General features: G+C 46.4%; 1 protein-coding gene across 4 annotated transcripts in view; it reads right to left on the bottom strand.

Moving 5' to 3' along the window:
• Positions 1–27,365, bottom strand: part of LOC144823689 (von Willebrand factor A domain-containing protein 7-like) — a 542,335-nt gene that overhangs the window by 21,096 nt on the left and 493,874 nt on the right. For all 4 annotated transcript variants that reach the window (XM_078682451.1, XM_078682442.1, XM_078682435.1 and 1 more), the window contains exons 14-15: positions 23,271–23,542; positions 6,267–6,400 (exon numbers count right to left, since the gene is read on the bottom strand). In XM_078682451.1, coding sequence (XP_078538577.1) covers positions 6,267–6,400; positions 23,271–23,542 — 406 coding nt within the window. The remainder of the gene's footprint in view (positions 1–6,266; positions 6,401–23,270; positions 23,543–27,365) is intronic.

Raw genomic sequence — 27,365 nt, 5'->3', positions numbered from 1 at the left:
TGGCTAATCAGCCGTCATCAGCCAGGCTAGCTTGAATCCAGTGGGAAAATTAGCAAGGGACCCAGGTCTGGCCGTACCCTGCTAACTTAGGGTGAACAAAGCAAAACCAAAGGGAGCCATGGATATGTATCCCATCCAGTCAGTATCAAACTTAGCTTGTTAAAAAAACTGTCCTGATCAAAGTTTGGGGCATAAATGCTACCTAAAACCAGTGGCTGGCCATCAAGCGTTCCCCGCAGCAATATATATCTACCCTGGTCGTCAGTGCATCGTTCCAATTCAGTAAATGGGACCCTGTGCCTAATCCAAATGGTTGCCCCCCTTGCAAAGGTTGAATAATTAGTAGAGAATATTTGTCCTCTCCATGTCCTGCGGACTTTCCCAGCTTCTGAGTCAGTGAGGTGCGATTCTTGCATGAAAACTAATTGCACCTAAGGAGTTGCGCATGGAAGCTATGCCTTTTATGTATTGCCCCAAGCCCCTCCACGTTCCAGGAGATCAAATTATAGGAGCCTAATGTAGTGGAGTTGTAGTGCATATGTCAGTAATGTAAGCATTGCTCCCCCTAACTTGGAGCCAATTTCCTGTTGCAGGCCAGAAGTCCCAGATTCCCTTCAAACTAGTAATACACAGCTCAGCCATTGAACTATGCTGTGCCAAACAGAGAACCGTCTGTCATGCTGTTTATATGCAAACAATAACTTTATACGGAACCCGGGGGTATCTGATTTCTCTATTTGGGCTAATCACCCTAGGTGCTACATACTATCAAGGGAAGAATGCAGTGTCGTGCCATATATTCATATAGTAAATATCATCCGGTAATATGTCATGCACTTTGAACATCGGGCATATTATGTATTAATAATGATCGTCTCTGGAAGTATCCATATTAGTCAGTGGGCCCTGTACGGCCCTTGTGTTTACAGTGAGAATAGTGCGTGAAAAAAGGATACATTCAGTCACGAGGATCGTTTAGCGGGGCGCCCTCTGCCCCTAAGGCCTGGTAGTCAAGACTGCAATCCAAGCCGTTCTGTTCACCCCAGCAAATCGTCCATAGTCTGAGGTGTCACTGGGGGAAACAGGGTGATGCTGTGCTGTGTCTAACAGTATGGTACTGTCTTCTGATGCGTCGGTTGCGATCTGAAGGTTATCAGTCCTGAAGGAGTTTGCTACTGTCAGTGCCTCTTTCTTGTGGATCAAAGCTTGCTGATGTGTGGGGCCGGTGGTGGGTGGTTTTTGTAGTCCTTTAGCATTGCAACGTGAACTGCGACCTTGAGTTCATGTGGGACTGTCAGGTATTTTGCGGTACAAAGCACCAGAGCTTGACACCGGGTCCATCACTTCAAACCACTCCTCGGCATCTTCGGGACTGTTGAAAAAATAAGTTTTTTGCTCTAGAATTACTTTTAACAGGCCGGGAATAGCAATGCATATTTGAGGTTTAAGGCATGCAGTTTCTTCTTCACTGCTTGAAAAGAGGACATCTGGCGCTGTACCATCACTGTACAATCGGGATAGAGAGATAGCTGATGATCTCCAAAGTGAATCTGGGTCCGTTCCCATTCTTTTTGTAGCAAAATGTCCTGATCTCTATATTTCAGTATTTTAACTATTAAGGGTCGCAGTGGCATTTCGGCTTTTGGTATTCCAGGAGGGATCCAGTGGGCTCTCCATGCAGAATAAGGGCGAAAAGCCCACCTGGGCCATATGTTCACAAAACTAGTGTTCCATGAAGTCGGCGGCTTTGGGGCCCTCACTGCGTTCTGAGAGCCCAATGACTCGCACGTTGTTCTGGCGGTTCCTGCCCTCTGTGTCCTCAGTTCTGTCCTGCAAGCCATTGACTTGATGTTGCAGCTGCTGTATGTGCGTTGCGTGCTCTTTGACTTGAGGTTCAACTTCACTCAGAGTTTTCTCGTTTGAGTGCACTGTGTCAGCAAGTTTGGCATGGTCAGCATGAAGCCAGCTGTAAGTGAACCGATCTGCTGTTCGATTGCCTTTCGGGAGTCTCTGACCTCCTGCAGGATCAGGTCTAGCTTGTCTGGAGGTGACTCCAATTAGTTGGGCGGATTGAAGCCTGGTGATGGTGGTCTGGTGGTATTATTGGGTCCTCGGCAGAGTGGCTAGTAGTAAATGTTGTTTCCAGGGTTTTCCCTTTAAACTGCACCACTGCACAAGGCTGTTCTCCTTCTTAGCGAGGGGTAAGTACCGGAGTGTGGGACGCCAAATAGGTGCAGCTGCTGCATTGCAGGTGGGTCTGGTGTGCTCTTTGGAGTGCATGCACGCAGCCAGACAGAGAGATTTAGAGGCTGGTGCTGCAAATTCCGTATGATGTGTAGCTAGGGTGCCAGCGCTAGCTGCAGTTCCGCCGTGCAGTACGATGTGGAATGAGTTGCAGAAAAGTTTATGCATTTTCCCGGTGGTTCTATGTTGTCAGCACTCAGCTCATGACAACTGGGCCTCATTCACTCCTCAGCCGGGAGTCCACGCAAGCAATACGGCAGAGCATGGAGGGGGGGGGAATCCAGCAAGCCGACCAGTCAGTGTGTGGATGGCGCCAGGGGCGGCTCATGTACAGTGACCTGTCTGCCTCCAGAATATAACTCAGTCTTGTATCCCTCAATGAAGGCCATGCAGCAGGGGGTGAGAGAAGCATCAAGGTGTAGCCAATGCTCGCGGTCCTATACCCTACTTTCCACTGGAGAATGGCCTCTGCAACACACACAGTCCAACAGGAGCCACAGGGTAATGACATGCTGCAGGGCAATGTGCAGTGTTCGCTCGCCCGGGGTATCATGCCGTTCTGGCGGCCACCACACCTAGCACAACTTCCGGACTTCTCCGTCTCACGTAGAATGGGCTTTCATGCATGGACAATCCAGAAACAGTACGCCACCACCACCTGTTGAGGGCCGATTGCAGCGCTCTTCTCAGCAAATGGCAATTAGCAGCTTCCACCCCAGAAGCCCCAACTCACAGATACGTTGTGTTCAGTAGGCCAGGCCCAGCTGAACTGCAGCGCCAGTCATACTCATACCACCTCACATCGCTGGTAGGCCCTCAACTCCACATGCTGGGTAGGTTCATCCAGCAAGGCAGCAAGCAACCTACCACTTTATCCCACAGGGCCAGTCAGGAATCAAGTCCATCAGGGACCAGGGCGTCCAGCCATTCTGTGCATTATACTCCTTCCATGGAGAGGGCGATTATTCTTAAGGGCCAGCAGTCGGCGCGAGGCGCATGCACTCACTGGGGATTTACTTCAATTGTTCCCGTAGGATGAAGAGTGCCGTCCCGGTGTGCGATCACATCCGCTCTCTGCATCACCGCCACGCAGGGCTCAGCCAATCACCAGCAGCCAGGCGGAGTTGGCCACAGATTCTGATGCACACAGCAGGTAAACGGTGTCTCCGGTGGCAGTCAGGGAGCGCATCCCGCCAGCGTTATTTGGTTCATGGCAGCTAGGCAGCTGCACCTGCAGATCCGGTCACGGGCGATTTCCACATAAAGCATTGACTTTTCCGGCAGGGAAATCAGCCAAGCTTTCTTCCCAGGTGTATAGCGGCAGTACTGCTACAAGTAGAGGCTCGATGCAGCACCCTGCCTGGTGATATCACAGGATTATTCACCCCGTGGTCCGGAGCCTCTCTAATCTATGTCCGCCATTTTAGGAGGTTTGTAATGGCCCCTCCCCCCTCCTTTGCGCTATATAAAAAACTGCAACAATAAAAATTATAATAAGCCAATGGGGCACAAAGGAGGCTGTGACATCATACAATACAGTGGAAGAAAGATCAGAGACATGCCATTGTTTAAGATTAACCAGATATATGGATACCAGATGAACCCACCAGCGAGCAACTTCATATATTAAAAATGATGTCAATGACACACAGCGATAAGACCTGTGAAAAGAAGAGGATATAGAGGCTGTCACCAGTTAATGACCTTCTAGAGGAAGTTATGTTATGTTATGTCCACTTGCAACATGCTCGGATACTCGTGAGTGTCCCGGCGCAATGCCAGATGGGTGCAAGGAGAAGTTATCAAGCAAAGAAGTGAGTCTTAAGTTTTCTTTTGAACACGGCTGGGTCCTGAATGGACCACAAAGCAAGGGGGAGGGCATTCCAGGCTACACTTGCCTTCACCACAAAAGAGCTACCACCCACCCTCTGGAGCTTAAAGCGTGGGACCCGAGCCAAATGAAGGGACATAGATCGGAGAGCACGCGAAGGGAAGTAAAAGGAGAAGCGCCTCTGAAGGTAAAGGGGCCATAACCACAGGGCCGGACTGGCCGTAGCGGGCACTGGGCAATCCCCGGTGTGCCGCACGGGTGGGGGCCGGTTTGGGGCCCCTGGGGGGGCGTTTTTGTTATAGGACCGTTTTTGCAAAATCGTCCCTGTAACAAAATTGGCTGAAAACCGGCACTGGCAAAGAGCTTGGCAGTACCCACAACCCCCAGGGGAGGGGGCGGCCGAGCACTTTGCCAGGGCCGGTTTTGGTTCCCAGTCCGGTCCTGCATAACCATGGAGAGCGCGGTGGGACAAAACCAGAGATTTGAACTTGACCCTGTCAACCACAGGCAGCCAATAAAGAGAGCGCAATTGGAGAGCCACACTGTTCCTCGCCGAAATGCCCAGTAACAGTCTTGCTGCTGTATTCTGGACCACCTGGAGCTTTTTAAACAGGTAGCCAGGGGCGCCAGCATAGAGGGCATTGGCGTAGTCCAAGCATGACAAAATCAAAGCAAAAGTGACAGTTTCGCTTGCAGGAGGAATGGAAAAATATTCCTCAGAGTCTTAAGGAGGCCGAAACAGCATCCGGCCAATTTCTTAATATGTGTTGTAAAAGAAAGTCTCTCATCAAACCACACTCCCAGGTTTTTAGCGGGCTGTCCTGAAGAGAGGGGTAGAGGAGAGTCAGATGGCCACAGCTGCTTGCGGAAGTCAACGGGAAACTTACCATAGAGCAAAATCTCAGATTTGTGTTCATTGCACTTGAGCTGTGCATCCGCCAGCCATTTCAAGATGGAAACTAGGCACTGTTGCGCCGCTGAAACGGAATCTGATGTTTTGTCTCATGTAAACAGCAACTGTGTATCGTCCGCATAGTCCATCACCTTAGCCCCAAGCTCCTCTGCCAGATATATCAGTGGCGTAACATAAACGTTAAAGAGGAGAGGGCTAAGGGAAGAGCCCTGAGGGACACCAGTGGTACCCAGCTGAGGGGAGGAGGAGAAAGGATGAAGCCAAATCTGCTCAACCCACTCCTCCAGAAAGACCTAAGCCAACCACAGACAGCTCCCGATACACCAATCTCTGCGAGTCGGGCCAAAAGAAGAGCATGTACGACTGTGTTGAACGCCGCCGAGAGGTCCAGCAAAATAAATGCTGCCCTTCCGCCGGCATCGATGCACTACCAGATAGTCTCTGACACCTCTACTAAAACAGTCTCAATGCTGTGAGAGGCTTGAAACCCTGATTGAGCTGGGTGCAGAAGTGCCTCAGTCTCCACATATTCTGTAAGTTGTCTATTGACCACCTTCTCACTGACCTTGGCAATAACCAGAAGGAGGGAGATGGGCCGATAATTTCCTGGCTTAAGGGGATGCAGTGAAGATTTTTTAAGAAGAGGCAAGATCTTCACCTGCTTCCACCCCTGAGGAACGGCTGCTGTCTGAAGTGACAGATTGACAATACAGTTCACCCCTATATGCACACTCTCTGTCGCTGCTGCCAAAAGCCTAGCCGGGCAGGAGTCCGAAGGAGAATCGGACTTGAGCGACCTCAATGGATGGATGAGGACTGCTCATATTGCGAGACCCCACAGTCAATTAATCAGTGAAGGAAGTAACTTCAGATATTTTGATTTTCTCTAAGTGAGAGACTGCTCAGGTATAGTGGTTCAAATACACAATAGAGATAATTGCCTTTCTTTTTAGCCTTTTTATAAAATTGCATGTTTTTATTGCAATTCTCTCTGTGCACAAAGAAATTACAGTTCCAAAAGGCCTCAATAGATGTGCCAATAATTTAACTATAAATAGGGGGTGAGTGAGTGGAAAATCCTCATTTGATGAAAAATCTGCCATAACCGCCCTCATACGGACTTAGAAAAAGAAGAGACATGAATGCCTTATGTGGGAGCAAGTCTCACTCAGAATGAGTGACACTGGGCACATTTGCTTAGTAAAGCCACATTGTACTGTTATATTAATGGCACCTTGAGAGCATATGAGACATCCTTTGTCCAAGAAGAGAGATTACCTTGAGGGGCTGTAGCTTTCCACGATGCTGCTTCCTGCCACACGAATGATGTACGTGGAAGTTTGCCCAAAGTTCTGAATTGTAAAAGGAATGACAGCTTTGCCTCCTGGGGGTAATGGAAAAGCTCTGACTCCCTGAAATGAAAAAAGAAGTGAGAGATTTGTATTACTAGAGGTGCTTTAGAGGTGGACTTTTCGATTCAAAAAAATTAAGGTGGAACACAGGGTATGCACAGTCTAATCTAACACTCTTTAGTAAGCCATGAAAGGTATGGCATTATATATTTGTCAAACTCCCTTCCAGTGGCTTCACGTCTATCCAAACACAATCTTCATGCACAAACTCCTCGAACCATGAAATGGAATGTCTACCCCACTAAACAAGCATTCTTTCTCAACGCCACTGACTTAGCTGAACCTACCAGGCCATGTTTAGGTCGCGATACAGCGCGCATGAGCTTTCTGCAAGACCTGCAGTAATCAATAATACCTGCCTGTACTTACCATTGGTTACCTCCATTGTCTTTCTTCTACGCTGCCTCCTAACTCATTGATTTTGCTGAAAAGTTACTTCCCTTCAGGCTGAGGTGCACCGTTAAAGTACAGTTTACTTACACATTGATTCTTCATCTGTTCTGTGTGAGAACTCTGGGGCCTATTAGCAAGAAATAGCGATATTTATCGCTAAACGTGGTTAGCGACTTTTTTTTTAACGCTGGCTATCTCTGGATATTTTAGCGGAGAAAACATGCTTTTGCCAACCTTTTTTCTCCATTGTGCTAAAATATCCAGCGATAGCGGGGAAATGCGAGAATATCGCTGGAAATCCAGCAATATTCTCGTATTAAAGACAATGGGGGCTTAATCTGATAATCCACCCCCCCATTTACTATACAGGTAAGTCAACTTTTTAGCAGGCGTTAGTTTATAGCGATGATCGCGCTTAGCGCGATTTTTTTTTACCGCTTCGCCTGCCTTGCTAATAGGCGATAGCTGTGTTAGCGACTGTTTTTAGTCGCTAATAGTTTGGGCACACCCACTTTGCATGTCATTAGCGATAAATATCGCTGACATGCAAAGCGGGCCCCAAACTTGTAGCTATCGCCTAAAAGCTGTTGCTAACTGCTGTTAGCGACAGCTTGTTAATAGGTCGATAAAAATATTGCTGCTTTAGCGGGAAAAAGCCCCGCTAAAGCGGCGATAATGCCCTTGCTAATATGCCCCTCTTTCTTTTAAATTGAGCAGTGCTTGTTTTCATCGTAGAAGTGAGCAGCGCTGTCTTGGCTTCCTGCTTATCTGTCTATCTCTGAATTGCCAACTGTGGTTTACGCTCTGCTGAATTTAATTTTAGGAAACTTTTCTAACTTTATTTCAACCACAGTGGGCCATAAAAGTACATAGTAAAATACAAAGTAAACAATAAAAATCCTTTTACTAAATAGGTTAAGAACACATTTCATATATATACACATAATTTACAATAAAAATGGTCATAGTTAAAAGGTAAGAATTAAACGACTAAATAGTTATCAAGTGATTCAAAAGTAACTGTTAAAAAGCTTGAATCTAGAATTAAGTCGTTATAAAAGTTTTGCGCTTGATCCACATGCTATTTAAAAAACGGGAAAAAGCAAAAACAACCGGTGGGTGGGTATCATATTTAAGTACTCTAAGCGCGTGTTCACATTCACGAAACCCCAAATTCCTACAAATGGATTAAATCCACCTCTTTCGAGACAGCACATATGCTGGACAAAAGAAAAATACATGGCTTTCATTTTCTAGTGGATATTCACACGCCGGGCACTCTGTACATTTGTTTACATCCCATTTACATGTCAGTGACCTTAGTGGCAAGCTACCCATTCTTAGTTGTAAATACAGCTTTCTGGCTTGAGCCGGACAGATCTTGTCAAGGAATTCCTCCTTCTTGTATTCTGTTTTTACGTTGAGGAATTCGCTAGTCAGTCTCTCTACTGTTGTGCTAGCATGCAGGGCCAGCAAGTTATTGGACCTAAACCTTCTTACCAGGTCAGATCTGGCTATAGTCAGAGAAACTGCCTCGGGAGATTCCCATAGTCCAGAAACACCAAGCCGTACGTAGCGATCCTTGATGTGTGATAGCCAGGTAACTTTTTTTGACCTCAAAGTCACCCAAACCTCCTTGAACTCTGCACGCTACGGGGCGAGTTCTTGGAAAGACCAGAGTCTTCTCCAATAGGTTAAAGGTCGCAGTGGAACCTCCTCTTCCACTGGGAGCAGACCAAGGTCAAATCTGAGTGGGACCAGTGGGGTACTAACGGGTAGGGCAAACAACTCTCTCATAAATGTATGTTCAACACTTACCAGACTTTTTGGTCTACAATGTCCCCATAATTCCGCCCCATATAATGCGGCTGCTCTAGCTTGAACCCTGTATATCTCAATAATAGGGGCAGCCGGCTTAAATGTAGATGTTCTAAACCTTTTAGATAACCCACCTACAGTATGCGTCAATTTCAATGAGGATTTAGTTAATTGTGCATCCCAGCCCAAGTCTTCCTTGAGAGTAATACCTAGATAATCAAACGTCTTAACTCTCTCAAGAGGTATGCCATTCAGAGTAGGATTTGGTCGTGTTTGCCTTGGTGGATTAAAAATCATACATTTTGTTTTAGCCAAATTGATTTCTAGTCCACTTAGAGCACAGAAATCAGCGAATCCATCAAGGATACGTTGGATGCCGGTAGCTGTTCGTGACAACAGTAGAGTGTCATCCGCAAACATTAGGGCGGGCACTCTTCCTGTAGCTAGTTTTGGGGCATCCGTATCCTTTATGGCTAGAATATGTTTAACAAGCCCATTTATATACAGGCAAAAGAGAGTAGTAGCCAGCACGCACCCCTGGCGTACCCCCCTTTGCACTGGGAAACGTGCTGACAATTCTCCCATTTTCCACATCTAACCTGGGCGAAATTTCGTGAATGGAGCCTGATCAGTACTTCTAGCAGGTAGTGGGGCATTCCAAGATAATGGAGGACTCCCCAAAGCTTGTCCCTAGGGACCAGATCAAACGCGGCCCCTAGGTCCACAAAAATGAGGTGGAGACTGCCACCCTCCACGCTCACTGTTTTCCAGAAGAGGACTTGTAACCGGAAGATCTGATCAATAGTGGAGATGCCAGATCTAAAGCCGGCTTGTAGATTGCTTAAGATCTGGTTTTCCTCTTCCCATTGCTGGATCCTGTCCAGGAGTATCCTCCCAAATACCTTCTGCGGGATATCTATAAGGCTAATGGGCCTGTAGTTTGAGGGTTGCAAAGGACAACCTTTTTTAAAGATGGGAACTATCTCAGCCCCCCTCTAAGTCTCGGGCGGACCTGTACCCATTAATATTGTGTTGAACAGGATGCAGAGATAAGGGGCCCATATTTTGGGTTCGGACCAAAACAAGTCACCAGGGATTTTATCAAGCCCCGGTGCTTTATTGGGTAGTAACCTAGCAATGGCGGTCTCCACCTCCAGAATCAATATCTCCATATCCCCTCCAATCGATACTCATGTGGGAGGCTCAGGGACTCCAACCCGGAGTCGCCAATGCTTGGTTGAGCATATAGGCTACCAAAATGTTCTTCCCATAATGTTTGGGCTATATTAGGACTTACGGCGTTCCTCCCACCCCTGCCCTCAGTACTAACAATTGCCCAGAACGATTTGAGATCTCTGCGTCGTAGTGCCTCCCTCAAATTTTCCCATTGTCCCTCCTCCCACGACTTTCTTTCCTTTCCTAGGACTTGCTTATACAGCACCCTTAGCGACCTAATTTGGAGTTTATCTTTTGCTTTAACTGCTTTAACCAGCTCTCCTTTCAGCTTACGGCATTCAGCAGTATACCAGGGATGGGTCTTAGGCGAATTTTCTTTGCGTACCTGAAATGGAAAAAAGAACTCTAACAATGTTGAGGCTAACTGTTGGTGGATTTCTACGGGCCTATTATCCATTCCAACTACAACCCTCTCAGACCCCACCTCTGCCATGTCGCTGAGGTAGGGCAAGACTTGACGATATATTTCGGACTGCCGGTTAGGAGAGCCCATAATATGAGGCCATTCAACTCTCCTCCTATTATTATGCAGGAGAAGGGAATACAGAGGGGAATTGATCTCAGGTACAGTATTTCTCATTCCCCTACTCCCGGGCTTTAAGGACATTACCAATGCGTTATGGTCACTGTCCATCCGATAATGAATCTTAAAGTCCTGGACATTGTCTCATGACCTACATTCGATCATGATATAATCGATGTTTGAAGATTGGCCCGCTCTATTAAAGGTCACATTTCCGGGGCTATTTGATTTTAGTCTGCCATTACAAGGCCTTACTGATAGGGACAGTGTAAGGGAGAGAATTTGCAGTACCAACGGTGTCCATGCTTTTACTGTAGGGATTGAGGGTTCCGGAATATTCCAATGTAGGTTTTCTTCATCGGGGTCCTCAGTACTTAAATTACTGAGGGGTTCAAATTGGCAGTTGAAATCCCCCCCGATAATTATACCGACCTCAGGGCTTAGGGTCTTAACAAATCCCCTTAGCTGTTCAATAACCAGGGACTCCTGACCACTCTGTGTTGGCCTGGAGTAGATGTTAATTATGGCTAAGTGCTTGTTCCCCCGAAGTGTTAATAGGACACATAAAATGTCTGGGGAATTAACTGGTACCTGCTTAGCCATGACTCCTAGGTGAGTTGCTACCCATGTACTGAGCCCTCCTGACGGTCTCCCTCTACCCCCTTTTGTTGGAAGGACATTAAATGTAGCAAACCCACTTCGCTGGTAGTCGTCCATGGCCCACGTCTCCTGCATAAGGCAGATGTCGAGTTTATCCATGAACAGACCCCAGTCATCTGAAGTTAGTTTATTTTTTAGCCCAACCACATTCCAGGAAATTATATTGACACTCCCCTTGTCCTCCCTTTGAGCTGGACTTCTGCTTATACCATAGTCGGATGATCTGTGGGCCCAACCTCCAGTCTCTGACAGTCCCCTCTTTTCGCCCACATAGCTAACTCCCTTAGTCCGTACTTCTTTAACCTTGGTGCCACTGCTTCCCTTGTTACCTCCTGTCCTGCTCAATGAGTAGCCCTAGTTATAAACTTTCTATCCCCTGATGGACATTCCTCTGCCACAGTTCCGTCACGGCAAAAAGATGCTTCATATGCAGGAAGTTAGCGTTTACTTCCAGCATATTCTTACATTCAACTGTGTGGGGGGGAGACTTATTTGATCTCATTAGTCAGTCGACGGAATCCAGGTCGTTAAATCTGTTATGGTAATAAACCATGTCGAATGACATTGGGCTATATAGTGGCCTGTCCCAATTTGAATTTCCTGATATGGGATTGTCTCCTCGATTATCTTCACCTGTCGATTTATCCCCACCCTCTTGTGCTCAGGGCAGTTCTTGTTATATGTGCCTGGATGAAAATAGGTCAATGGCAGGGTTTTAATACATGTGTCTGGGCTACCTGAGTTCAGATTACAAATGTGCCTGACTGTCCAACTGTCCCTAAAATTAATCAGTTTCAGTTTCAAAGAACTTTATTCGGTTAAAAACAAATAACCATAAAAGTAACAGACATAAAAACAGATTACAATGATTACAGCTCGTAATGTGGGTTCAGTGAGGGGGATCAATAGACAGTTATTCAATAGGAAAAAGTTTAAACCATTTCCGTTACCATTTGTTTCCGTAATTTAAAAACACTTTTTTAAAAATTTAAAACCACAGTTACAGTTAAAACCGTATCCATTCTCTGGACTTCTAAAAAAGCTGGGCGGCATCTGGTTAAATTCATTTCTTTTAAAAAAGGGACGATAATTTTTCTACGAGAGGCACTATAAAGTCTGCAAAAGAAAAGGATATGAATATCCGATTGATGTGAGATGCCATCACACGAGCAGGTGGGCAATATACGTATCCATGAATTCATACTAGGAAAGGACACCAATCTAAAAAATATACAAAATCTAAAACGAGTTAAAAGAAAGCGATCATAGTTTGTCATGGGCAGGGATAGGTATGGCTGTACGGACCTAGTCTCACATAGAGTAAGGAGGTGAGAATGTACTGAGTGTTTCAGAGTTTCAGCTCTCCTCCTCTTATCCTCAAGATGGTCCAGGCAGAGGGTTTTCAATGTACTCCTTGAGATGCTATCCATTGTAGATGGATCCGAGTAATAAGAATAGCACCCAATCTCAGTCAGGAAGCACTTAACGTATCCCAGCCATTCTGATCTATTCACGTGATCCAGGCTGAGGGTATCCTGTAATAGAGCCCGATTCATAATGCATTCATTAGTTGTCCATACCCTATGCCACTACAGGATAGGTTGAATTTTAATAATGTCTGTTATGTAGGGTTGAGCAAGTTCAGCGTGACAGTTAAATGTGGCAACACACTGTGGAACTGCAAGGACTTCCCTCATAAATTTGTTTTCCACCACCTGGATTGGATCAACATTTGCGTACCCCCACAAGCCTGAGCCATACATAGCCACAGATAAGCATGTTGCTTTATATATAGTTAACATTTCTTTTATCGGCTTCCTGCCCAATTTTCTAACAAAATTCTTTAGGGCCATGATCGTTTTCATAAATAAAAGAGTTCTGGCCTTAATTGCGCTTGTCCAAGAACCTGACTCATGGAATAAAATGCCCAAGTAAGAAAAGGTTGGGGTGTTATCTAATGGAACATTATTTAAAAACATCAGTTTCATCGGTTTACCTGATTTTGGACCACAGTTCATTGTGAAAGTTTTACTACAATTTACTAGCAGGTCTAGATTCAGCATGAAATTCTCAAAACTTACTACTAGTTTTTGCAGAGCCTGAGGAGTACGTGCCATAAGTACGGCATCATCCGCATACATGAGCGCAGGGATTGCCCTCCTCCCCACCCTGGGCATATCTCTGCACTCCTGCAGCAGATGATGCTCAAGCCCATTAATGTAGAGGAGGAAAAGAAAATTAATCACAATGCAGTCCCCATCTATGTTCTTCTCCCTGGCCCCCACCCAATCTATTCGTCTGGCGAATAGGATTTCACTGGCTCCCCCATCCGGGAGAGGTCTATGGCGATTCAACCAGTAAATACATTTATTTTTTAGGTCTCTATAGTCCTCAACCTTGTCCGGGCTCAGAGAAGGGACCCCAGCAAGGACCACCACATATGGGACTGACTCCGGGGGCAAGGCTAGGCGGGGCAACTGGGGCCTGCTGGGGCCCAGTGGTCTAGGCCCCTGTCCCAGGTTTGTTGCCTGCTTTGATCCTTGTGTGTGACTGCTGACAACAGTCTTGCACCTTCCCCCCGTATTCCTTGTATTAATTGGGGAAATTGTTAACATTGTCGCTGGCTGGGGAATTAGGTGTGTATCTACTGAATCACAATGTGCAGTTGGTACCCTCTCCCCGGATATGTCTCCCAGAGTTAAGCTTTGAGAACCTTTTTGACTTGGCCCAGATGTGCTGGGGCCAATACGGGACATCTCCGAGTTCCCCCTGCCCGTCCCTCCCGCTTTAGGTATACATAGTGATTCAAGACAGGACAGTCTTTTTTCGATAGAGTCCAGTCTCTTGTGAATCGGAAGGCATGACTGTATAAATATCTGTTCCATCTTGACCCAAAAGTCCCCGCCTTTCTCTAGTAGTGACGTAGCTTCATCAACTTCTGTAAACGACTTATCTGTTCCAGAAAGCTGTCCAACTAAGTCAACCACAGGCAATTCAACGACCTTTGTAGAGCATTTTTGCCTTTTAGTATTCTTATTGGTTAAAGCAGTTCCCCCACGCTTTCTTTTAGCTGCTTGATCTGGAGCTTTACTTATTAACCCTGAGTTCATATCCGCGACTAAACCTGAGTTCATATCCGCGACCGGCCTAGCGGACTGGCCAGATCGGGTGCAACGAGAGTTTTGGGGAGTTGTTTCTGGTATGGACTCAAATGGGGCCCTGTTCACTGGTGGGCTATGCAGCATCACCACTACCTTCTTCAGAGTATTGGCCTCACTCACCGATGTACCCGATGCAATTCCGGATCCTGATTGTACTGCCGGTGGTGGCTGTGTTAGTATTGCATCCGAAACTGGAGGAGGAGATGGGGCTGTAGCGATCGTACCCAGAGAGGATCGTTTGCTAAATATTTGATCCATAGATAATCGTTTTTCAGTAAGTTCAATTTCCCTTTGTAGGACAGACAAAACCCTAATTAGGAATTGGTCTATCGTTCCAACAACACCTCCTGTGGTGGACTTCCGTCCCCTCCCAGCTCCATTAGCGGCCATGCCCCTGTAGCAACAAAGCTTAGTGATCACTAAAACACTGACCTTCTAGGATGTCCAAATCCGGGGGTCACAGAGAAGGGCCCCGTCCCGTCCTCTTTCGGCCTCGGACGGGCTCAGACGGGCCCACCCTTGGCCCGGGCTTCGCCCAGCGCCCGCCCGTGCGTGTGTCCCGCGGGGCCAAAAATACAAGCTGACTAAATAGCCCCCGTTAGCAATGGGGTGTGGCCGCCGCCTGCCGCTCCTCCCGCAGCCTCCTGGAAGGTTTGTGGGCTTTCTGCTGTCTTGCGCTGCGTCTCCGGCGAAGTGGGAGACGCAAGGTCCGTTTTTTAAATCCCCCGATAGCAAGGGGGTGTGGCCGCCGCCTGCCGGTCCTCCCGCAGCCTCCTGGAAGGTTTGTGGGCTTTCTGCTGTCTTGCGCTGCGACGCGAGGTCCGTTTTTTAAATCCCCCGATAGCAAGGGGGTGTGGCCCCCGCCTGCCGCCCCTCCCGCAGCCTCCTTAGACTCAAGGTCCGTTTTTTAAATCCCCCGATAGCTAGGGGGTGTGGCCGCCGCCTGCCGCTCCTCCCGCAGCCTCCTAGAAGGTTTGTGGGCTTTCTGCCCTCTTGCGCTGCGTCTCCAAAATTGATTTCACTTAAAGTTTTATTTCTTGAGCCTGAATGCAATAGACAGTCACCCGGTAAGAGTGGATTGTCCTTGTGAGACATAGAAACAGGAAGCTGCTCGAGATCGTTTTTCCCTCCTCTGCTTTGTGGAATACAACTGAAAGCAGGGAGAGGGAACTAATTAGGGTGGCAAGAACATAATGTTTCATATCTCTAAAAGGAGCGCTCCTCCTTAAATTGGGCAATTATCATTCTAATTTTCACCCTTAAAGTATTCCCATTGGAACATAGTGAAACACATTTGTTGATGATGCGTTTATTCAAGACCTCCATTATTCCAAGATGGACACACGCTGTAACACGTAGGAGTGCATTCTCTTTAGAGCACAGCATGTGGTTCACATTAAGTGCAGCCCGTGCCAACAGTCTACAATGTAGACTCTACGTGCATATTGCGCTAGAGGTATTTGTGTTTGAACTGAGAACCTACCCCTTTCAACATAATACCTCGAATAGCAGCTTTTACTGGGCTTTGTGGTCGAGACAGGGTGCTTTTCAAATTAAGTCATTCACTTGCAACAATACCAGTCATACTCAATAATGTGTTTTTGTTGCGCCCAGGTAGTGCATGTGTTCATCTCTACCTGGCGCACGCTTCCTTCATACTAGCTTCCTTAAAATTTCCCTTTTCCAAATCCGTTCATCCCACACCGCTGATAATGTTTTTAACGCACGTTTGGTATTTCAGGGAGCTGCAGGCATTCCTATGTGCTTTACAAAAAAAAAACTGTAACTGCAGACTTGATGTGTGTTTATGGCTTTCTTCTTTACCATTTCACTTTTCCAAATAGTCTTTTATGAAAATCGCGATTTAAGGGAAAGCATCTCCTTAATAACTTGTGAAGAAATATGTGGATGTGATTGAAGTACTCTTCGAAACGGAATACAAAATATTATTCAGAAATTCCGGAACAATGTTTTTTTCAAGTTAACATACTCACTTTTTGTTGTGTATTTAATCCAGTTATGTAGACACCTACTGCTGTGCAAGCGAAATAGAAATAGTCTCATTTTACAGTTTTGAAGGGGTAGGCAGGACCACTGGAATTATGTGGCAGTGTGGACCTACATTATGTGGCAAGATGAGTGGAATTATGTAACGTAACGAGGCACATTTTGTTTTAGTGTTACCTCATTATTTTGGCATTCATACTCATTCTTAACAAACGTTTCACCTCATTATTACCACTTTGATACCCAAATAAAAAAAATAAACAACAGAAAGGTGACCAGTAGAGAACTGAAAAGGGCCTTCCACTGAGAAGCAGCATGCTCTGCTAAATTTTTAGTGATTTTTTCAGCTGTTTGAGCTAGAAACTATTTGTTTTACTGTAATCTGCAAATTATTAACCACATCAGTGCACAAGTACTAAAACAAAAAGTTGCGGGGACTAACCAAGTTAGTCAATATGCAAGGGACATCACGGTGCATGACATTGCCTGTGACATCACAGGAATCGGCATCACACCCCATTACCACAAAGGAAGGGATATCACAAGAAGTGACATCAGATCTTAAGACATGCCATAATTGTTCACAAAAGCTGCATTTAAAATATTTTATGGGTTTTAGACACTTGGTATGGATATCTTTGTGTGCCCAGTAAATCTCAGGGAATAATAGTTATAATAAGATAACTAGTGGTTAATGCACTTGCTGGAGAGATCTGTGTTTTGTCTAGTCACAACTAATAAAGCAGCGTAGAGGGTTAATATATGTTCTGCAAAGAACCGCCTGTAACATGCAGATGAGATGTTTTATTTTATGTAGATCAGTAAGTGTTTTTAACAGTAAGACCTGTATGCAAACTGCAAGGCATAAGTTTTGCCACAGTCACTGGATTTAGGTGATTCCACAGCTGCAGCATTTTACATATAATTATGGGTTTGCCACACCTTCAACATAATCAATCATCTGCTGCATAACCTGTTTCTAGCTTAAAAGGGCAATGCAATAGGTCTCACATTTGCAAGAGTTTCAATTATTGCCATTGTAAATGACAATACATTTTATTTATGTATTTTGAAAACCTGCAAGTGGCGAGTAAACATGCAGTTAGGCGATGTATTTCTTCCTCATGCAGTTAGGCGATTTATTCTTTTGTTAAGATATGATTTTCTCCCATTGAACTGTCTTTTGTCTAAATGGCATGGTGGTACAGATATCTGTGATTTTTGTAATCTTTATTCCCAGGATTTATACCATGTTGTTTTTGTTTGTCCAGCCCTTATGGCACACAGGCGCAAATGGTTAAAACCTTTGTGCCTTCAGTTGGGTATTTTCACTGCTTATGATTTTATTGCAGCAATGTTTAATCCCCCAAACGAAATGTTTTGTTGCAAATTGTTTTACTTCTTTAAATGTTTTCTAACATTATATTGATATTTTTATTCATTTATGTAATTTCTGTTGTTTTTCTTTTTTCTGATAAACTGTTATGTGGATCTCAATAGAGTTCCGTTATCATAAAAAAAAAAAAAAAAAATTGAGTAAACATGCACTTTGTACTTATAGTCCTTGCTTCAGAGAAGTAAGGCTGGCAGTAATTGTGCCTCTTTTACTGCCAGCCTGGCTTCCCATAAACAACAACTATAAGTACAAAGTTTGTGTTAATGCACCGCTTGCAGTTTTTCAAAACACTTAAATAAAAGGCATTGTCATTTACAATGCCAATAGCTCAAACTCATGCAAATGCGAGACCTATTGCATTGCAAATGCTTGTTAATGTTGTCCCCACATACTGTTATTTCCACGTGTTCTTGAAATACCAACATGTAGTATGCATATTGAGGCATTCAAGCAGTTGTGTGCAGTGTATAAGAAACATACAAAAACAAATACATACCTTTCTTGTGTGCTACTAGGGAATGTGTGCATTAGCCATCTCTCATTTAGGGGTAATCCTTTTTTAGGAGTTTACCCACGTCAGCCAGCATAATGAGAGTGGCTACTAGTACAGGGCAATCTTATCCAAGTCATTTATGCAACTCCTAAGGCGAAATGATATATTTTAAAGCACACATTTCTAATGACAATGGCAGGAAAAGTAGCAGATTTTGAACAATTATTTATTTATTTATTTATTTATTTATATAGCGCCTGAATCGACCTCCGAAGGGGTATCTCTGCGCTTTGGACGGGCAGCATGGATATAGTGCAGCTAACAGCTGGCGCAAGAACAGAAAAGAGTAGTATTGAGCAGCTTCCTGAATTGCGAATTATCAGGGGATTGTCTCAGGCATATAGAGAGCTCATTCTTGGGTCTGATTCAAAGGTTAGTGGGTGGGTTACTTGTCACAAAGTGACAGATATAATTTCTGCCTTATTACAAAAGCCATAGAGTGTAATAAATGTGTGAAAAGGTGGATAGAATATCTGTCACGTAGTGACCCGTGATCTAGTAACCCTTCCGTCAAGCTCTAAATCAAGCATATTCTTATGATGGAGTCCTAATATGATTATCCAGTACTTCATGTGTAAGAATATCACTCTTTTCTGAGCTGATGTGTAAATATTAGTCTTCCACAAAAGTGCTCCTACGTAAATATCGCAAGTCGCAGCACGCCTCAGCTCGTAGAGAGCTGAAATGGCCCGATGATGAAGCATGTCACCGTGGGGAAACCCTGGTGAGTGAGGGGATTCAAGAAAGACATTTTTCTTTCCTGCTGATGTTTCAAGATCTCACTGATTGGAAACTTTATCTGTGTCTAGTAGCTAGGTCCTCTACCCGACACCTAGGGTATTTTGTTAAGTATTGATTAAGGAGGGCGGGCCTAGCTCAGAAAAACCTCTACCTCCCCCCTCATTTTTTCTCTAAATATTATTCATCAGCATTTTGTATGTGGGAATAACAATAGGTTTTAATTCAGACTATTGATTAATAGATTGTCGTACACCACGGCATAACAAAAGATTTTATTGTGCCACAGAAGAAAGAATGCCAATCTATAGAATTCTGACAACTAACAAATAGTGTACATTATGACTCTTGTCAGGAAAAATAGGTTCCACAATCAATGTTCCCTCTGATTTCTTTCCTATGTGTGCGGCAGTGGAGGGACTCTGTGTGCTGCAACCATGGCTATGTGCGCCAGAAACCAAACCGCGCGTGTCTGCGGCGCCAAATGGCACTCAAAACGTTTACTTTAAAAAGTGAAAAGATGGTGCATATTCATGAATACAGAGCCAAAATAAGGGTCTTAAGGGCAGTTTGCAAATGTATTGTATTGCCTGTATTTTCATTGTTGTGTCTCTGACTGCTGTTGTCTGTCTTCCCCGCTGCCTGTACGTGGTCCGAGACCCTTTTTCTTCCCTCTGTTCCCCTCGTTATCCCCGTGCTCTCTCTGCCCGGTCTTTAGTTCTGTACCTCTCGCTGCCCGTGTCCCTGACCATTTTTCCCTTCTGTTCCCCTCGCTGACCCCGTGCCTCTCTGCACGTTCTGCCTTCTGTTCTTAGCTGCCCCTATATTTCTGTATTCTGTATTTTGCCTCTGTGCCATTAGTTTTTTGTGCCTGTCTGCCCTCTGTGCCACTCGTTTTTGTGCCCCTTTTACCTTCTGTTCCACTCGTATTTCCCTCATTTTTGTGCCTTTCTGCCCTCTGTTCCACTTGTTTTTTGTGCCTTTCTGCCCTCTATGCCACTCGTTTTTCCCCTCCTTTTTTGTGCCTTTCTGCCCTCTGTTCCACTCCATTTTCCCCTCGTTTTTTGTGCCCTTCTGCCCTCTGTTCCACTCGTTTTTTGTGACCTTCAGGCCTCTGTTCAACTCGTTTTTTGTGCCTTTCTGCCCTATGTCCCACTTGTTTTTTGTGCCTTTCTGCCCTGTCCCACTCGTTTTTCCTCGTTTTTTGTGCCTTTCTGCCCTGTGTCCCACTTATTTTTTGTGCCCTTCTGCCCAGTCCCACTCGTTTTTTGTGCCTTTCTGTCCTGTGTTCCACTCGTTTTTACCTCGTTTTTTGTGCCCTTCTGGCCTCTGTCCCACTCGATTTTTGTGCCTTTCTGCCCTCTGTCCCACTATTTTTTGTGCCTTTCTGCCCTCTGTGCCACTCGTTTTTTTCCTTATTTTTGTGCCCCTTTTGCCTTCTGTTCGGTTCGTTTCCCCAGCCGCTGTGGCCTTTTGTTTAAGTATTGCTGTTAATCAGAGCCCCTTCACGGGCTCCGATTAACAGCAATACTTAAACAAAAGGCCACAGTCTGCCCCGCGCTTTACTAACAAAAGCGTAGAGACAGTTTCCAAACACAGCGTGTGCTAAAGTACACGCTGTGTTCGGAAACTGTCTCTACGCTTTTGTTATTAAAGCGCGGGGCAGACTGTGGCATTTTGTTTAAGTATTGCTGTTAATCGGAGCCCGTGAAGGGGCTCTGATTAACAGCAATACTTAAACAAAAGGCCACAGTCTGCCCCACGCTCCCACATAGCCGCAAGCGCCACAAGCCTCACCAGCCCCCCCGCCTCCTTACCTGCACTCCTCACGCCCGCTCCGCCGCCACCGCCAGGAAAAGTGCCTCATGTTCGCACCGCTCGCCTCTTTAAAGCGGCCGGCGGCGCTACTCTCTCTAGCGACGTCCTGCGTGCGCGCTCCACGCAAGGTGGTGCGCGCTGACGTCAGGGGAGGTGCTCGCGCGCGCCCTAGAGGGAACAATGTCCGCAATCCATCCTATAGTAATAGCAGCAATGGGCCACCCAAATCAAGAGTATGCCCACCAGGAACCTGCAAGCAGAATAATTCTACCAGAATTCATGCAAATAGAGAATATGTCCAGCATAAACCATACAAACAAACAAAAAAAAATGTGCCCGTTATAATTCATGGGACAGATGAGTGTCCTCCAGCATTCATTCTGACAGAATACGTCCATCAGAATTTAAATGCAAGTAGATTTGAATGTATGTACAAGCTGAATGTGGTTCTCAGACAGTGCTTCCTTTATAAAAAATAAAGAGTACTGGTGCCTCAAAGCACTGCTCAGAAGTCCGCGGACTGCGCTATTAAATGTCACTGACAAAACTGTGTAGTTTCCAATCCGCCTCAGGCCTGTTTAATCTACTACCAGGCACACAAAGCCCCTTTATTTGGAACCTTTCTCCCTTGGTGATGTTATTCTGTCTTTCTCTACCTCCTTTCCCGTTTGTGTGCCTTTCCCTCTGTTGCTCTCTGGAAATGCCTGATGAGGAAATATAAGGGGCAGTCCACACTAGCCCTGGTGCCCCTCACTGGCAACCACCGGCTCAAATTAAGCACCATCTCAGAATCCCTGTGCAAACAAATATTGTTAATTTAATTCATGTGCTACTGCTTTCCCCCTCAAGTTTAGGGGTACAGTGTTCAGCCTAGTGACACTATCTTCTGGTGACAGCATTACCCTAGAATGTTTGCTATGTTGGTGTCCAAATAAAGAAACATGCCCGTAAAAGTAAATGTGTCCCTATCTATCCACCAATTCCTATGCTTAGAAAGGCAGGTGGGCATTGTCTGTCTGCATAATGCTTGCCCATCAGTTATTATGCACCAAAACACACCCGTTGAATATGTTTGCCCTACTGATATTGTGCCAGCACCTCAGGTAGAGTGAACAGAATATTAACCTCCCCCCCTAAAGCTGTGCGAGCAAGTCATGAGCCCTCCCGCTCTTCTTTCCTCGCCCACTAATTTTGTACACCAAGTCTTTTTGCGGTGCACGAACAGCTGCAGCTTATTCACAACACAAGTTAGTACACGATGGCATTGGTCATCAACATTCTCATTTCTGGCTTATCCTGTACTACAAGGTAAGGCATTTTCATAACAGGTTACACAGTGTACATCCTATGCTTATTGTATATTAATCACCACACTTCAAGGTTGTCATGAATCACTTTCCAAACTCAGTGACAGCTCCATTCTGCCACTTACATGGTGCAGCGGGTCACAGTTTCGAGGCTTTTAACTTGCTACCGACTGTCTGGCGCTCGTGCCTCCATGGCCATGCTTGGGCTGCAGGTGCCATGTCCGCCCAGTGCTGACCATTTTTTACCCTTTGTCTGCCCTCTAGAGTCCTTACCGTAAGGCATGTCAAGGGCCTTGTTTGGGCAATTGACCTTGTCTCAAGAGTCTCAGTCGTAAGGCTTTCCAAGGACCTTTTTCGGGCAATTGCCTTTTTCCGTCCTTATGTGTAGATATTTATTGTTAAACTTTATGACACCCGGCCCCCTTGTCACCTGCGGCTGGGACACCCGCTTTCTTTGGTGTGGGTGGGATCGATTTTGTCAGGCAACACAGATGTGGACTGTTTGTTCAGGTCACCTTTTAAGCCATTCTTGTGAATACGCCCCCTCTTCTTGACTGGGCCCTTTAATTCAAAACTGCCTTGGTCACTCGGTGGCCTTTTCTTAGGTGTGCCCTCGCACCCTCCGCTGCCATGCCCTTTGTCTGCTGCCCATGGACCAGGTTAGCCGCCCTCCCTCTAGGGTTGGCTGCGCCTCTGGATTGGCAGTAATTCACTTTGGGTTCAGCATGCATACCAGGAATTGTGCACAGAATGCGTCCCCTTCCATTAGTTACTGCGCACAAAATATCTGCATATCAGGTACTATGCACCAAAATGCATTCCTAATAATTACTTTGCAAGATTGCCTGGTGAGTGGATGTGCAGAGAATGCGAGTCAGTAATCACTGAACTAGAATGTCTGTGCCACAGCTACTTCACACATAATGCCTTCCAATCAGTTATTTGAAACATAATAGGATGATCTACTCCCTTCTCTAGTTAATGTCATCATCCGATGCTGTTATGCCTCTCTTGCCGATGCATGGGGCACGTCACTTCCCCCCTCACAGTATGCCATATGCTGCTACCAGGCCTTTCCAGCCTTCGCACGGTTTACAGCGCTACTCCGCAGTTCATTAGTATCACCCTGCTATGCCGCAATATCACTCTGGTTCTTAAAGTGGGTACAGGGAACCCCTCTATTCCAGTTAAGGCCGCTCGTTCATGCCCCCTTGCAACTTAGACATAGAAAGGACGGTTCAAACGTGTTTGTGCCCCTACCTTCACGGTTATGTTGGAGGGTCTGTGCGTGATGCTTGACTGCCGCTGGAAGACCAGGTTAGTGACGGTGCCTACGCCTCGAAGCACGACTGTGAAAGGCTGCCACGGCGCTGCCTTGAGCTCAGCCCAGTAGTCTCCGGGTTGAGGCAGTGGGTGCAGCTCCAAGGCCTGGAGTTCATTGCCCTCGAGGTCTATCAGGGAGATGCTGCGAAAGTTGTACGAGTCGTAGGTTGTAAGTCCAGTGACTGACAGTGTCATTACTGCTTCCGAACCTGCACAAGAGAAAAAGCCAGTAGTGTCAGAAGGTAAACAGTGAAAGTGAGGGTTAGCACAACTATACAATGCACCACTGCAGTACATTGACTCTAGGCAAAGAAACAATAAACCTGGGGCAGTTGTTGTGAATTGTTCACTGTGTGGCATATACTCCCCTGAAATGGTGGTTAAAGGCAATCTCTGTATCACTCACATACTCCAATGACTGTTTTCGATGTCCAGGAATAGTCCAGTGCAATAATAACTTGATCACTGTGGCCTGTGGCAGGGCATCTGTTTGCAAAACTTACAGTTCAGATGTAGCTCCTAGCTGGCGTTTTCTTTCACTTTTTTCATTTTACTATCGTGCTAGTACTTTGTCTGTGTTTAGTTGGCGATAACTAAACTTCTACTAGTAAGATTACTGTAACCATTTTGTGATTTAACACAATTTAAAGTTCATGTTGTGATATACCACTTTAGTACATCAGGGTGCTGTAATAGAAGATAGACATTTCTATAGAATGAGACAGGTAGCTTAAGGAACATGTCAGAACCCCTTTCAGAGGGCCATGCTGCATGCAGGGGTTACTGGGTCCAACAGTGGTGGTTGAGGTCTTTTACTCCTGATGTCCCAGGGCTTGACCCACTACGGATCCTGAGCAACTGGGCCAAATACTCCTTCTGCACTTGCCTTTCCGTGGTAAATGTGAACGATCAGTCTAAGGCTCCTTCGGAAGGGGGGGAGGGAGTGCAGATAGGGGTGAGTTAACACAACTCATAACTCTGAGTGCGTACAGTACTAACTATAAATCAATGTCCTGTCAAATACCTACTTTTGTAGAAAAAGAAGTATTTTATTTCTAACTCTACATATGCAAAGGAATAGCAACATTCATGAGCAACAACACAATTCCTTTTAGTTTGGGGCACTAGTCGTTCTCAAGTGAATCAATGTCTTACCCTCTTACTTATAACATGGTTTAGATTATTCCCATTCACAGGTGGTCGCATCCAGAGAATGCTTACTAATAGACCTTACTCAAGATTTCCCCTTTGACTCCTTAGGATTTAGTCAAAGGTGTCTGTGGTGCCGCAGCACCATTAACAGTGAGTCCTTCAGGGGGCCCAAAGGCCCAGTTCCAGTCTTACCCGCTCGAGCAGTACAGAAGGGTTTAGCAGTGCAGCAAATGCCCCTCCATGGGCATTTCCGAGTCCTGATCCCTGTTTGGCGAAGTTAGGCTGCTCACGGTATACACGGTAGAACCAGGCATTAACAGACTCTCTCCTTTGAGCAGCACTGCAGGTTTGTTCCAGTGGGGGGGTGGGGATGGGGGGGAGTGCATGCCTGGTGCTCCCTCGCATGACACTCCTTGCATGGCTCAGATAATGGCAGCCCGGTACTGGCATACAGGGTCACCAGACCATTCCTACACATGGACAACAACCTGATCGGTCTTCAGTTGTTCTCTTAACACCTCGTTTCAGGGGTCCTTTTGGTAGGTCTCCTCAATAGACCTGGCTCCCTTGAATGCTCTCCTCTTCGTCACAGGGCACACTGGTCTTGGCTCGGGGTGGGCGGAATTTGCGTAGTCGCGCTACGCAAAGCTCCACAAAACAGTAAAAATCTCTGCGAGCACACAAAAGTTCCGCAAACATGCGGAATTGCTTGTTCCGCCCGTTCGCGATGCTTTTTTCCTATTCGCGAATGCTGTTGCATGCTCGGGGAGAAATATCTCGCAAACATGCATTTTGAAAGCACGAACAAGCAAAAAATTCCACAAAGTCACGGATTGCGGAATTTTTAGCAATTCCGCGTTTTCCACGGAACGCAAAATTACCCAAATTCTGCAAATTCCGCTAGCGGAAAGGATTTTACCGCCCAGGCCCAGCCTTGGCAAGCAGACCAGCACTGGCACTCCAGGCACCAGGGCAGGTGATCTTGGTTTTACATGCAGTGTCTTCTCAAACAGCAGGGAGAATAGCAGGCCTCGCCCCCCAAGTCCTGGTCACAGGCAAAGGTCTTGTAGAGTTTCCCTTCCTCACACAGCCAGTCAGGCTGCTTGGCAAATCACAACATTTAAAATCTCATACTTCCCTTCATATAATCCTTTTCCAGATACCAAAATGTGATTCAGGGTCAGAGTCTTTGAAGTGTTATGGTGGGGTTCTGCTTCTTTTGAAGTGTACTCCATACTTTTTTTTTTCTTTCCTCATTAATGGCTGTCTATCATAGCATGCAAGACTCCGAAGCTGACTGTCCCACAACGCAGTTCATTGGAGTGATCAGAGTTCACACCTGGGTGTTAGCTACAGTGATATGTGCATCAGAAGGTTAATCCTAGACCCCCAGCCCTACTCTTTATGATTTCCTTATTAGCCCCATCTCCTTCCTAAGATGTGTCCAGGGCCCATCCTTGTATCTATCACTGAATCAAAACTGTAAAGAGAGAGTCTCTTCCTCCCTACCTCCAGTGAGTGTCCCACCCAGCTCACAGGAATGCAGCAATATCGAAATCTGTCTGGGGGATTCTTCTACTCCTTATGTCTCACCAGGCTGGCCTGGGATTTCCAAAATGGAACCTATGTCATGTACAATTATAGGCACACATGCACTCAGTATACATTCTCAGCACACTTACTCTCCAGCACTGTCACCTCCATGCATTGTGCCACTACAGAAACCCATACATCCAGCACACACATTCAATCTGCACGCACTGGTTAGTATTGTAACTTTTCTTCATTGTACCACAGTGTGCTGCTTGCAAACACACACACTGTCAGCGCACACACTCACCATGTGTGTGCTGCACAACACTTCACTCTTCATGTATTGTGCTTCCCACAAGCACACATACACCAGCACATACTTTTATTGTGCACGCACTGTGCAGCACTACATCTCTCATGTAATATATTCTGCCGGAAAGCGCTGCTCCGTTCGGCTGGGCCTAGCCGCGAGTGGAGCTGAGGTGCGGCCTACTGCGCATCGAGGGTCGAGTTGCTGCTGCCCCCTCGAGTGTCGCCTATGGAGAGTGTCGCTGGGAACTGGAGTCGATTGCTAACACCTGACGGCCCCCGCAGGCAGTGAGGAGGTGAGCAGGGAGCCGTACGGAGGGTGACGGGCCGCCCGGAGCTTCAGCCGCGGCTGCGGTGAAGTACCCGAGTGCCCGGCTCTACTTGAGACTTTGGGCCCACAAACTCCTGGAGGGGCCCTGCGGCCGGCGCGGCTGGTCCTGGTGCGCAGCCGGGGCATTGTGGTGCTCTCCTGGTGCCCTCCGTGTGCTGGGGGGCTCGCGACCGCTTCCCGGGCGAAGACAGAGCGTGACGGGCCTGGACCCCGCTAAAAGTGAGTTGCGGGGACGGGGCTAGAGTTGGCCACTTTGAAAGAAGTCATGAGGTACAATCCTTTTGAGAGCGCTCTGCGGGCCCCCCTACCTTTGGCCCGGTGCCTGGGGCTCGGACTAAGATCAAGCCAGCTGGGGGCTGGAGAGCCGCGTTGTGAGGCACCTGTGTGTTAAGCTGGGACATTGGTCATGGCGAGACACGGAGGCAACCCCTAGAGAGGGCGATAATATCCTGGAGCGGCGAGTGACCCCCTGCTGTGGAGCTCGAGGTTCTGACCCTGATCTGCTGCCCACTGGGGATGGAGTGTTAGGTGCAGCCTACTCACTCGAGACAGCTGCCGACCGGCCCTGCATTCCTGTGTTACCCTGACGCTGAGTGCGGATTGAGGAGGTCCGGAGCTCCTATGCTTTCTGGAGTTGGTGACTCGTGGTGTTGCTTTGGGGACCAGGTCCGGACTATCGACTGACTCGGACCCTTGATCTGGACTCA

This window comes from Lissotriton helveticus, chromosome 1_1, assembly GCF_964261635.1.
Source record: "Lissotriton helveticus chromosome 1_1, aLisHel1.1, whole genome shotgun sequence".
Classification (NCBI taxonomy): Eukaryota; Metazoa; Chordata; class Amphibia; order Caudata; family Salamandridae; genus Lissotriton; species Lissotriton helveticus.
The sequence above is the reverse complement of the archived record's forward strand: the minus strand, read 5'-3'. Positions and strand labels throughout refer to the sequence as shown.